A 13,536-nucleotide genomic window follows, 5' to 3' on the forward strand; every position below is an offset into this window, starting at 1 on the left:
TCCATACTTTTATTACCTAATCATTGACTGTAGGATTGTGGCCCACTATTGTTGGGTGGGAGGGGGGTTAATTTGTATTGCTGATAACCCCCTTCCATAAATATAAAGGAACTGAGGAAGTTTCAGTCTCATTTTCCCATAACCAATGAGCCTCGTAAGCAGAAAAACCAATACGCTCCCTTTGGATATAGCATATTCTTATATTCAAAAGTTTATAGATCAGAAGTGAATTGGCATCTTTATGAATTCTGAAAACTAATTTGAGATTGTAATGATCCCCATCAACTTTAGGGGCATTCAGCAGAGACACTTACATTGTTCTATGGTCCCTTCCCCAAAACTACATTCTAGTACCTGAAACTGGCAATTTCCTTCTAATTACATAGCTCTAGCAATTTGAACAATATTTCTCCATGAAACAGTACATCACCTCCTTAATTTTAAACGAATGGAAGTACAAACTCATGGAACCTCAGAGGCCCTTGCCATTTTTCCATACTAATGCCCGTTCAGCAATCCTCTTCAGCACTCATTATTTTGGCCTCTTGAACCTTATATACAACACTGTTGTAAAAGAACATAGATCCTGTCCGTTACAGACATCCCATTTACAGTTTTAATGCTGAAAATATAAACCTCATAATCGGGCAATAGCTAATTCAATTCATTTATATAGTTACTAAGAGTATATATTGTGTGCTGCACTTTACAAATTATTTTGTGATGTTTAAGGTCTAGAGTACCCTAAATCAGGAGTACTAAATACTAAAATATTTTTAATAGAGAAATTAACAAACATGTCTAGAAATTTTATGCTAAGGAGAACAGCAACTCTGACATCTTACTAAATGTTATTTTATAAAAATGTCTAAACTTGCAACATTTTCAAATAAAAGCATAAGATGGCATAAATATTTAGGAAGCACAATAATGAAAACTAATAGCAGCAGAACATCTACCAAAGAGCTGCCAAAATAAGCAGGCTGGAATGCCAAATGCCTTCCATCTACCCCATGCCTCTAAAGTGAGGCAGGGGTCTGGAAGGTGCTGTGACCCTGCCCCAGGACCAGTCAGATGGCTGCTCTGACCACAGGTTCGCCAGAAGAGTTGTGGAGGAGTGTGAGACGTAAGATCAATTTATGACAACTATGGAAAGTGGGCCACTCGTGTTCTGATGAATAAGCTACTCGTAAGATGTATGTGAGTCACTCCAAGCTCCGTGAGCTCACAACGAAGTATTTAGTGCACTTAAATAGTGATTTAAGGAAAGAATCCCTAGAGAACCCCCAGTTACATTTTCTACTGAGAGTTCCCTTGCAGGATAATCTGACCTACTATCTTAACACATTCATAGTCAATCCCATAGTTTGCCTTTGAGGAAGACTTAAGAGTTTTACTTCATGTGTTCAGGCTGGCTTTCTACCTCGTCAAAAGGTCAAAAGGCCAAGAGCACACTCCACAGAGTCAAAGTTGCCAAAGGGTCATTTATCACTATCCGGCATATTCATTCAGTGACTGCCTAGGAAAATATGTAACAATGTGGAACATAGTTTAAAAGAAGTAGATGTGGCAGACTTCCAGGAAGATGGCAGAAGAGTAAGACTCGGAGATCACCTTCCTCCCCACAGATACACCAGAAATACATCTACGCGTGGAACAACTCCTACAGAACACCTACTGAACGCTGGCAGAAGACCTCAGACCTCCCAAAAGGCAAGGAACCCCCCACGTACCTGGTTAGGGCAAAAGAAAAAAATAAGCAGAGACAAAAGGATAGGGACAGGACCTGCACCAGTGGGAGGGAGCTGTGAAGGAGGAAAAATGTCCACACACTAGGAAGCCCCTTCGCGGGCGGAGACTGCGGGTGGCAGAGTGGGGGAGCTTCAGAGCCGTGGAGGAGAGCACAGCAACGGGTGCGGAGGGCAAAGCGGAGAGAGCCGGGAGAGGACTGAGGTTGGCGGCATGAACACAGCCTGCAGGGCGTTAGTGCACTGCGGCTAGCCGGGAGGGAGTCCGGGGAAAAGTCTGGACCTGCCGAAGAGGCAAGACACTTTTTCTTCCCTCTTTGTTTCCTGGTGCACGAGGAGAGGGCATTAAGAACGCTGCTTAAGAGAGCTCCAGAGACAGGCGCGAGCCGCGGCTAAAAGTGCGGAGCCCAGAGACAGACATGAGACGCTAAGGCCGCTGCTGCCGCCACCAAGAAGCCTGTGTGCGAACACAGGTCACTATCCACACCCCCTTCCAGGGAGCCTGTGCAGCCCGCCACTGCCAGGGTCCCGGGATCCAGGGACAACTTCCCCGGGAGAACGCACGGCGCGCCTCAGGCTAGCAACGTAACGCCGGCCTCTGCTGCCGCAGGCCCGCCCCGCACTCCGTGACCCTCCCTATCCCCTGCCTGAGTGAGCCAGAGGCTCCGAATCAGCGGCTCCTTTAACCCCGTCCTGTCTGAGCAAAGAATAGACGCCCTCCGGCAACCTACACGCACAGGCGGGGCCAAATCCAAAGCTGAGCCCCTGGGAGCTGTGAGAACAAAGAAGAGAAAGGGAAATCTCTCCCAGCAGCCTCAGAAGCAGCGGATTAAAGCTCCACAATCAACTTGATGTACCCTGCATCTGTGGAATACATGAATAGACAACGAATCATCCCAAATTAAGGAGCACTGTGGATGAAAGGCTCTTGGTGCTGCAGCCAGGAATTAGTGCTGTGCCTCTGAGGTGGGAGAGCCAACTTCAGGACACTGGTCCACAGGAGGCCTCCCAGCTGCACATAATATCAAACGGCGAAAATCTCCCAGAGATCTCCATCTCAACACCAGCACCCAGCTTCACTCAACGACCAGCAAGCTACAGTGCTGGACATCCTATGCCAAACAACTAGCAAGACAGGAACACAACCCCACCCATTAGCAGAGAGGCTGCCCAAAATCATAATAAGTCTACAGACACCCCAAAACACACAACCAGACGTGGACCTACCCACCAGAAAGACAAGATCCAGCCTCATCCACCAGAACACAGGCACTAGTACCCTCCACCAGGAAGCCCACACAACCCACTGAAGCAACCTTAGACACTGGGGACAGACACCAAAAACAACAGGAACTACAAACCTTCAGCCTACAAAAAGGAGACCCCCAAACACAGTAAGATAAGCAAAATGAAAAGACAGAAAAACACACAGCAGATGAAGGAGCAAGATAAAAACCCACCAGACCTAACAAATGAAGAGGAAATAGGCAGTCTACCTGAAAAAGAATTCAGAATAATGATAGTAAAGATGATCCAAAATCTTGGAACTAGAATAGACAAAATGCAAGAATCAGTTAACAAGGACCTAGAAGAACTAAAGATGAAACAAACAATGATGAACAACACAATAAATGAAATGAAAAATACTCTAGATGGGATCAATAGCAGAATAACTGAGGCAGAAGAACGGATAAGTGACCTGGAAGATAAAATAGTGGAAATAACTACTGCAGAGCAGAATAAAGAAAAAAGAATGAAAAGAACTGAGGACAGTCTCAGAGACCTCTGGGACAACAGTAAACACACCAACATTCGAATTATAGGGGTTCCAGAAGAAGAAGAGAAAAAGAAAGGGACTGAGAAAATATTTGAAGAGATTATAGTTGAAAACTTCCCTAATATGGGAAAGGAAATAGTTAATCAAGTCCAGGAAGCACAGAGAGTCCCATACAGGATAAATCCAAGGAGAAATACGCCAAGGCACATATTAATCAAACTGTCAAAAATTAAATACAAAGAAAACATATTAAAAGCAGCAAGCGAAAAACAACAAATAACACACAAGGGAATCCCCATAAGGTTAACAGCTGATCTTTCAGCAGAAACTCTGCAAGCCAGAAGGGAGTGGCAGGACATATTGAAAGTGTTGAAGGAGAAAAACCTGCAACCAAGATTACTCTACCCAGCAAGGATCTCATTCAGATTTGATGGAGACATTAAAACCTTTACAGACAAGCAAAAGCTGAGGGAGTTCAGCACCACCAAACCAGCTCTACAACAACTGCTAAAGGAACTTCTCTAGGGAAGAAACACAAGAGAAGGAAAAGACCTACAATAACGAACCCAAAACAATTAAGAAAATGGGAATGGGAACACACATATCGATAATTACCTTAAATGTAAATGGACTAAATGCTCCCACCTAAAGACACAGATTGGCTGAATGGATACAAAAACAAGATGCATATATTTGCTGTCTACAAGAGACCCACTTCAGACCTAGAGACACATACAGACTGAAAGTAAGGGGATAGAAAAAGGTATTTCATGCAAATGGAAACCAAAAGAGAGCTGGAGTAGCAATTCTCATATCAGACAAAATAGACTTTAAAACAGAGACTATTAGAAGAGACAAAGAAGGACACTACATAATGCTCAAGGGATCGATCCAAGAAGAAGATATAACAATTGTAAATATTTATGCACCCAACATAGGAGCACCTCAATACATAAGGCAAATACTGACAGCCATACAAGGGGAAATCAACAGTAACACATTCATAGTAGGTTACTTTAACACCCCACTTTCACCAATGGACAGATCATCCAAAATGAAAATAAATAAGGAAACACAAGCTTTAAATGATACATTAAACAAGATGGACTTAATTGATATTTATAGGACATTCCATCCAAAAAAAACAGAATACACATTTTTCTCAAGTGCTCATGGAACATTCTCCAGGATAGATCATATCTTGGGTCACAAATCAAGTCTTGGTAAATTTAAGAAAATTGAAATTGTATCAAGTATCTTTTCCGACCACAACACTATGAGACTAGATATCAATTAGAGGAAAAGATCTCTAAAAAATACAAACACATGGAGGCTAAACAATACACTACTTAATAACGAAGTGATCACTGAAGAAATCAAAGAGGAAATCAAAAAATACCTAGAAACAAATGACAATGGAGACACGACGACCCAAAATCTATGGGATGCAGCAAAAGCAGTTCTAAGAGGGAAGTTTATAGCAATACAATCCTACCTTAAGAAACAGGAAACATCTCGAATAAACAACCTAACCTTGCACCTAAAGCAATTAGAGAAAGAAGAACAAAAAAACCCCAAAGTTAGCAGAAGGAAAGAAATAAAAATCAGATCAGAAATAAATGAAAAAGAAATGAAGGAAACGATAGCAAAGATCAATAAAACTAAAAGCTGGTTCTTTGAAAGGATAAACAAAATTGATAAACCATTAGCCAGGCTCATCAAGAAAAAAAGGGACAAGACTCAAATCAATAGAATTAGAAATGAAGAAGGAGAAGTAACAACTGACACTGCAGAAATACAAAAGATCATGAGAGATTACTACAAGCAACTCTATGCCAATAAAATGGACAACCTGGAAGAAATGGACAAATTCTTAAAAATACACAACCTGCCGAGACTGATCCAGGAAGAAATAGAAAATATGAACAGACCAATCACAAGCACTGAAATTGAAACTGTGATTAAAAATCTTCCAACAAACAAAAGCCCAGGACCAGATGGCTTTACAGGCGAATTCTATCAAACATTTAGAGAAGAGCTAACACCTATCCTTCGCAAACTCTTCCAAAATATAGCAGAGGGAGAACACTCCCCAACTCATTCTACAAGGCCACCATCACCCTGATACCAAAACCAGACAAGGATGTCACAAAGAAAGAAAACTACAGGCCAATATCACTGATGAACATAGATGCAAAAATCTTCAACAAAATACTAGCAAACAGAATCCAACAGCACATTAAAAGGATCATACACCATGATCAAGTGAGGTTTATTCCAGGAATGCAAGGATTCTTCAATATATGCAAATCAATCAGCGTGATACACCATATTAACAAATTGAAGGAGAAAACCATATGATCATCTCAATAGATGCAGAGAAAGCTTTTGACAAAATTCAACACCCATTTATGATAAAAACCCTGCAGAAAGTAGGCATAGAGGGAACTTTCCTCAACATAATAAAGGCCATATATGACAAACCCACAGCCAACATCGTCCTCAATGGTGAAAAACTGAAAGCATTTCCACTAAGATCAGGAACAAGACAAGGTTGCCCACTCTCACCACTCTTATTCAACATACTTTTGGAAGTTTTAGCCACAGCAATCAGAGAAGAAAAGGAAATAAAAGGAATCCAAATTGGAAAAGAAGAAGTAAAGCTGTCACTGTTTGCAGATGACATGATACTATACATAGAGAATCCTAAAGATGCTACCAGAAAACTACTAGAGCTAATCAATGAATTTGGTAAAGTAGCAGGATACAAAATTAATGCACAGAAATCTCTGGCATTCCTATACACTAAGGATGAAAAATCTGAAAGTGAAATCAAGAAAACACTCCCATTTACCATTGCAACAAAAAGAATAAAATATCTAGGAATAAACCTACCTAAGGAGACAAAAGACTTGTATGCAGAAAATTATGAGACACTGATGAAAGAAATTAAAGATGACACAAATAAATGGAGAGATATACCATGTTCTTGGATTGGAAGAATCAACATTGTGGAAATGAGTCTACTACCCAAAGCAGTCTACAGATTCAATGCAATCCCTATCAAACTACCACTGGCATTTTTCACAGAACTAGAACAAAAAATTTCACAGTTTGTATGGAAACAAAAAAGACTCCGAATAGCCAAAGCAATCTTGAAAACGAAAAACGGAGCTGGAGGAATCAGGCTTCCTGACTTCAAACTATACTGCAAAGCTACAGTAATCAAGACAGTATGGTACTGGCACAAAAACAGAAATATAGATCAATGGAACAGGATAGAAAGCCCAGAGATAAACCCACGCACATATGGTCACCTTATCTTTGACAAAGGAGGCAGGAATGTACAGTGGAGAAAGGACAGCCTCTTCAATAAGTGGTGCTGGGAAAACTGGACAGCTACATGTAAAAGTATGAGATCAGATCACTCCCTAACACCATACACAAAAATAAGCTCAAAATGGATTAAAGACCTAAATGTAAGGCCAGAAACTATCAAACTCTTAGAGGAAAACATAGGCAGGACACTCTATGACGTAAATCACAGCAAGGTCCTTTTTGACCCATCTCCTAGAGAAATGGAAATAAAAACAAAAGTAAACAAATGGGACCTAATGAAACTTAAAAGCTTTTGCGCAGCAAAGGAAACCATAAAGAAGACCAAAAGACAACCCTCAGAATGGGAGAAAATATTTGCAAATGAAGCAACTGACAAAGGATTAATCTCCAAAATTTATAAGCAGCTCATGCAGCTTAATAACAAAAAAACAAACAACCCCATCCAAAAATGGGCAGAAGACCTAAATAGACATTTCTCCAAAGAAGATATACAGAGTGCCAACAAACACATGAAAGAATGCTCAACATCACTAATCATTAGAGAAATGCAAATCAAAACTACAATGAGATATCATCTCACACCAGTCAGAATGGCCATCCTCAAAAAATCTACAAACGATAAATGCTGGAGAGGGTGTGGAGAAAAGGGAACCCTCTTGCACTGTTGGTGGGAATGTAAATTGATACAGCCACTGTGGAGAACAGTATGGAGGTTCCTTAAAAAAACTACAAATAGAACTACCATATGACCCAGCAATCCCACTACTGGGCATATACCCTGAGAAAACCATAATTCAAAAAGAGTCATGGACCAAAATGTTCACTGCAGCTCTATTTACGATAGCCCAGAGATGGAAACAACCTAAGTGCCCATCATCGGATGAATGGATAAAGAAGATGTGGCACATATATACAATGGAATATTACTCAGCCATAAAAAGAAACAAAATTGAGCTATTTGTAATGAGGTGGATAGACCTAGAGTCTGTCATACAGAGTGAAGTAAGTCAGAAAGAGTGACAAATACCATATGGTAACACATATATATGGAATTTAAGAAAAAAAATGTCATGAAAAACCTAGGGGTGAAACAGGAATAAAGACACAGACTTACTAGAGAATGGACTTGAGGCTATGGGGAGGGGGAAGGGTAAACGGTGACAAAGCGAGAGAGAAGTATGGACATATATACACTACCAAATGTAAGGTAGATAGCTAGTGGGAAGCAGCCGCATAGCACAGGGAGATCAGCTTGGTGCTTTGTGACCGCCTGGAGGGGTGGGATAGGGAGGGTGGGAGGGAGGGAGATGCAAGCGGGAAGAGATATGGGAACATATGTATATATATAACTGACTCATTTTGTTGTGAAGCTGAAACTAACATACCATTGTAAAGCAATTATACTCCAATAAAGATGTTAAAAATAAAATAAAATAAATAATAATAAAAAAAATAAAAGAAGTAGATGTAATTTGTTTTCCTGATTGACCTATATTATGTAAATAACGCCACTGTAATACACAGATGTAATTACAAATGTACACTGTAATGTACATATTTTTGTAATAAATTAAAATGCAAAATTCAAAATATAGATCAAAATGTACTATTTGTTGCTTTAGGAATATAGATTGAATGAATCTGAACATAAATATATAAATACAAATGAATCACTGGATGAGTTAGTTAAGTTTAAAAATATGATTCAAATGCTTTCATTAGACTTCCTTTTTATCTATGTGTACATGTCACAGGTATACGTGTGTGGCACAGTGCCTAGAATATTGAAGGTTTCAATAAATTCTAGTCTTTCCCTTCATCCTCTTTCTTTTGTATGTGTAAATCTGGTCAGGTATCAGATCAGTTTTAAGGATAGCACTGATAAATCTTTGTTACATAATACGTTGAATATTTTGTATGTTATTAAAGCATAGTGAATTTGAAGTCTTATAAAGAACATAGCTCTGAGATATAGTTATCCACTGCTAATGCTGCAGGGCACCAGGTTTTGTAGGAAAGTAGAGGATAAACTTTGAAAAAAACCATCAGTATCATGTAATCAAAGTAATACTGTCATAAACAAACCAAGCTACCCATGAACCAATTTCTAGATGAATTCAGAAAGGTATAATTAACTCCATTTTAATGACTCCCCTGCCCCCGTATCTCCCTATCCCTGAGTCAAGCTTGATGACATTTCTCTCCTGGCATATTCTCCATGTGGTGCCCACCATGTGATGAATCACACCCCACACTAATTACACAGTATAACACTTCTGTGTTGCAAGTTGATTTTTCACATTTGTCTATTAGCATTGCAATTGTTGGTTGGTTGACAGTTTCTTAAAACATATCAAACAGAGAGAAAATCTGCTAGTATTCAATCTTGAAATAAAATCCTTGAGCATTCCTAGTGTATGTGGACTCTCTAGAGAAAATCTTCTATCCATAAAATCATGACAAAACATTTAAAAATTTTAACTTTTTAATTAAAGCTCAAATTCTCTAGCTAAATGAATCGACATTCCTCCTTCATTCTTTCTAAATCTAGTTGCTCAGGTGATTGCAGTGTCATTTATCATCCAGTTTTCATAGCATCATTACTTTTTTTTCCACTGCCCAATAATTTTGATATTTCTTTGCTATCAAAGATAGTGTCAGGCACTCATACTATTTATTTAGAGAATATGAATAATTTTCTCTCTAAGCACAAAAAGTTAACTTTAATCCTCATATAGCTTTGTAATTAGAACTAGTCTTTACCACAATCCCATCAACCTATTATGAAAAGACAAATTAAATATGTCTATTTTAATATTTATTTATGAAACAAGAAGCTGAATTTGAAGCTACTTAAACTGTAATGTCCATTCTTTTTTTCCTTTCAGTTCCAAAAGAAATTACATTACACCTAGAGGACACAATCTGTTTTATTCCATTTCATTACTAAGCTCACTCCACATATTAAATATACCTTCTGTAGTGACTGTGATACTTTTCTTCAAATAGATTCTTGTTTATATGTGTTGGACATGAGTTGTTTTGAAGACATGTGTATTTACTATTTTTTAATTATATTTTTTATTGAAACGTAGTAGAAATACAATATTATGTTAGTTTCAGGTATACTATATAATGGTTTGACATTTGCATACATTATGAAATGATCACTATGATAAGTCTAGTAACCGTCTGCCCCCATAGGAACTTATTAGAGTATTATTGACCATATTCCTTATGCTGTCTATTTACTATTTTAATATTTCTATTTCCAGCTAAGGAACTTCATGAAGAGCTATGATGGAGTAGCTGCTGCCTCTTTCTCAAGAGCCGTGGAAACTGTCGAAGCCAATGTACGCTGGAAAATGCTTTATCAAGATGAGCTTTTCCAATGGTTAGGAAAAGCTCTGAGACACTAATGTGTGTCTCTTAAAAACAATTTGACTCAGAATTTTGTGAGAAGACCTGCTTTGTGTGGAATGAGGAAAATGGCCAGATTTTCAGTGTTAACGTGTGGGAGGAAATTTTTTTTTTTAATTTTTGGTTTTGGGGGATTTTTTTTGTTTCATTCATTCTGTTTTGTTTCTCTACTGGGTGTTCTTCTCTAAAGAAACTCTTGCAAGTGCAACTAGCCATGACTGCTTCAGCTATACATTCCTCACTGTACAGGACCAAATATGATAGTGGTGCATGTTGACGTTGCAGTCAGTATGGAAAAAACATATTCAGAATATTTTGTGCATGGTTGTATGGCCCTGCCTGTGTTCTAGCATGCTTATTTAAAATGTCCAATGTTGTATGTGAATATATGTTACATCGGGATTAACATTATGCAAAAGCACAAAGATTATCTGTGACAGTCAGTGATGCAATGAAAGAAAAACTAAAACAGGGAATTATATTCTTAGTCCTGGGCAATGTGAGAAGTGAAATAGCCCTTTAAGTGACTGGTGTCACTTATTTCAGCACTTGGATTGTCTTTCAATGATTATTGTACTGCTAACTCATTTTCTTTGAGTTAAAGCTGTGTATACGTTAAAAAACGCATATAGGTAGTGTATGCATATGTATATGTACATAGGGAGGCCCCATATGTATATAGTATGTTGTACACTGCATTTGTGCAGACTCTGTTCAGCTCAAAGAAAATTTATCTCTTTTTATAAACTTACGCAAACTTTGGAAAGGCTTCAAAGAATTTATCTCAACACTATCCTTCCTGACAATTTCCTAAATTTCTCAACTGTTATAGATTTTTTCATCTACTTCCTGAATGGTCTATTCTATACATAAAAATGAATTTAAACAAAATTTATGTACAAACGCTCTGCTAATTTTCCTAAGTGGCAACCTCACATCGTAAATATAGATTCTGTCATCATTTTGGTCCAGCTTCCTATTGGATAAAACAGTTATGTATACTTAATGATTATCAGTGCTGAGAAAGTGTTTCTTTTCCATCTTGTTTCTCCATCTCATGTTGGGTGGTGCAGAGAGTTAAAAACTCTTCCTGTGTGTTGATCTTTGTGTCTGTGTGAATCTAATCTTCCATTAAGCGACCATACCTCAAATGGATTCTTATGACTTTTGATGCCAGGTGTGCCATTTGTCAAGATGAAAAGTTTCTTTTCTTGAGCAAAGCTTTTCCTTTAGTATTGACAGCTCTGGTCTACCTGGGAATTTTGAATAGTCTTTCCCTGGCTGTATTATGGAACACAAGTGTTTTAAATGGTATTCTCACACAGTAGGCCAGCTCTCCAAACGTTGCTTAGATGCTCAAAAATGAACATATTTTAAGTTTACCATTATGAAATGCAGATATAACTAACTGTACATAAGCCAAATGTTTGTGGACCACTTTATGTTTTCCTGAGGTTTTCCGCTCCTCTACATCTTCTTGCAAATCATTGAAGGAAACGTTCTAACTCTAATAGTCACTGAACATTGGGGGAAAAAAGTAGGTATTTTAGAAACTGGAGCCATAGATTTATTATAGGTTTGTAGTAAAGAGGAACAATTTAATAATCCATAGAACAAGTATCACCTAAGGTTGAATTTTATCTTTTTAGCAATTAATACCTATTACTCATACCTAAATTTTTCAGCCCTTCAATTAATATATTAATTTTAGATACTCTATGTGTTGTTAACACAGAGTAATGCTTAGTATAAAATCTAAAGGTCATGCCACCTATCTGAAGTGATGAAATTTAATATAATTTCAAACATGTGTGAAACCCTTAAGGGGTAAGTTCTGAAACATAACAATAATAAAGATCACACTGTCATGCAGGTTCAAAACACATACTGTATCACCATTGGATTCATGTAATAGAAAAGATAAAAAATTAGAGGTGGATGTCTTGTTTTATGTCATGAATTACTGAAAACTCTTAATAGTTGTGACATTCTTTTGAATGAAATCACCATTTCCAGCTATGAGTTAGAAGGGATTTTATAGTTCTTTTTTCCTCTGCACTGTTAATAATCTTAATCTTCTTTCAGTATTTTAGTGGCCTTGAACAACTGGTTTAGCTATGATGTCAAATCCTAAGTGTATAATTATGTGCAATGTTCAATACCTCATATAATACTTGTTCAACAGTATAGTGGTATCAATAGCATTGAGATGGAAGTTTTGTTCTACATATTTTTCAATAATTTATCCTTTCCAATGTTGAAGATTATATCAGGCATTAACATTTTTTAGTTGTTTAAATAAGTAATATTTTCAAAATAATAAAATGACCAATGACATCTCCTGGAATATTCTGTAAAATGTAGTTAAGTTATAAAATTCTATTTTCTACATAGAGTTTTTATCTTTTTTCTCTTCTTTGTCTGTTTTACAAATCATATACATGCATGAAATAACAAATAGTTGAAAGTGTCCAAAATCTAGGCTTAAAAAATTACTGTGCCATTATATGTACAACAGCAAAACTTGGTTTCAATTAGGAAGGACTAAATATTTACTGAATATTTAGTAAATATTCTGAAGCACTAAATAGCTCTAGGTAACCTGTAAATAAAAAGTTTTCCCCATTTTTACACATTTTCCCTTAAAATATTCCTATAGTCTTTAAAGTGTTTTTACATATGCAAGCACAACCTCTAAGTTTAATATCTACAATGCTAGGTTTATTCTTCAGTTTCAATAACATGGATTTTACCTGGGAGTTAAACTCACTTTCGTTTACATTATTTCTAGGATAATTATATCATAGGACTGAGATTTTTTTGATAGTGCAACTTACAAATATTATACCAGTAAAATCTTACAAGGTTCCTAAGATTAAACCATATATTTATAAAACGCATTTAATTTTCAAAGAACTTTTACATATGCTGTTCCGTTTGATTCCTGTCAAAAACATAATAAATTATATTAGCCCTAACAGTCTGATGAGAAAACTGAGACTCAGAATAGCAACATGAACTTTTTAAAATTACATGATTGGGCTTACCTAGTGGCACAGTGGTTGAGAGTCCGCCTGCTGATGCTAGGAGACACGGGTTCGTGCCCCGGAAATTACATGATTGGGCTTACCTGGTGGCACAGTGGTTGAGAGTCCGCCTGCTGATGCTAGGAGACATGGGTTCGTGCCCCGGTCTGGGAAGATCCCACATGCTGCAGAGCGGCTGGGCCCGTGAGCCATGGCCGCTGAGCCT

The 13,536-nt window shown here is 37.7% G+C and overlaps 1 protein-coding gene across 1 annotated transcript in view; it reads left to right on the top strand.

Annotated features, from left to right (window-relative positions):
• Nucleotides 1-12,642, top strand: part of TRHDE (thyrotropin releasing hormone degrading enzyme) — a 398,603-nt gene extending 385,961 nt beyond the window's left edge. Inside the window, exon 19 of the mRNA XM_027107052.1 lies at nucleotides 10,140-12,642. Within this exon, the coding sequence (XP_026962853.1) occupies nucleotides 10,140-10,283 (144 nt within the window). The 3' untranslated portion in view covers nucleotides 10,284-12,642. The remainder of the gene's footprint in view (nucleotides 1-10,139) is intronic.
• The last annotated feature ends 894 nt before the right edge of the window (nucleotides 12,643-13,536 follow it).

Source organism: Aethalodelphis obliquidens, unplaced genomic scaffold, assembly GCF_003676395.1.
Source record: "Aethalodelphis obliquidens isolate GAN/ISIS:26980383/991018 unplaced genomic scaffold, ASM367639v1 scaffold8, whole genome shotgun sequence".
In the NCBI taxonomy this organism is placed as follows: Eukaryota; Metazoa; Chordata; class Mammalia; order Artiodactyla; family Delphinidae; genus Aethalodelphis; species Aethalodelphis obliquidens.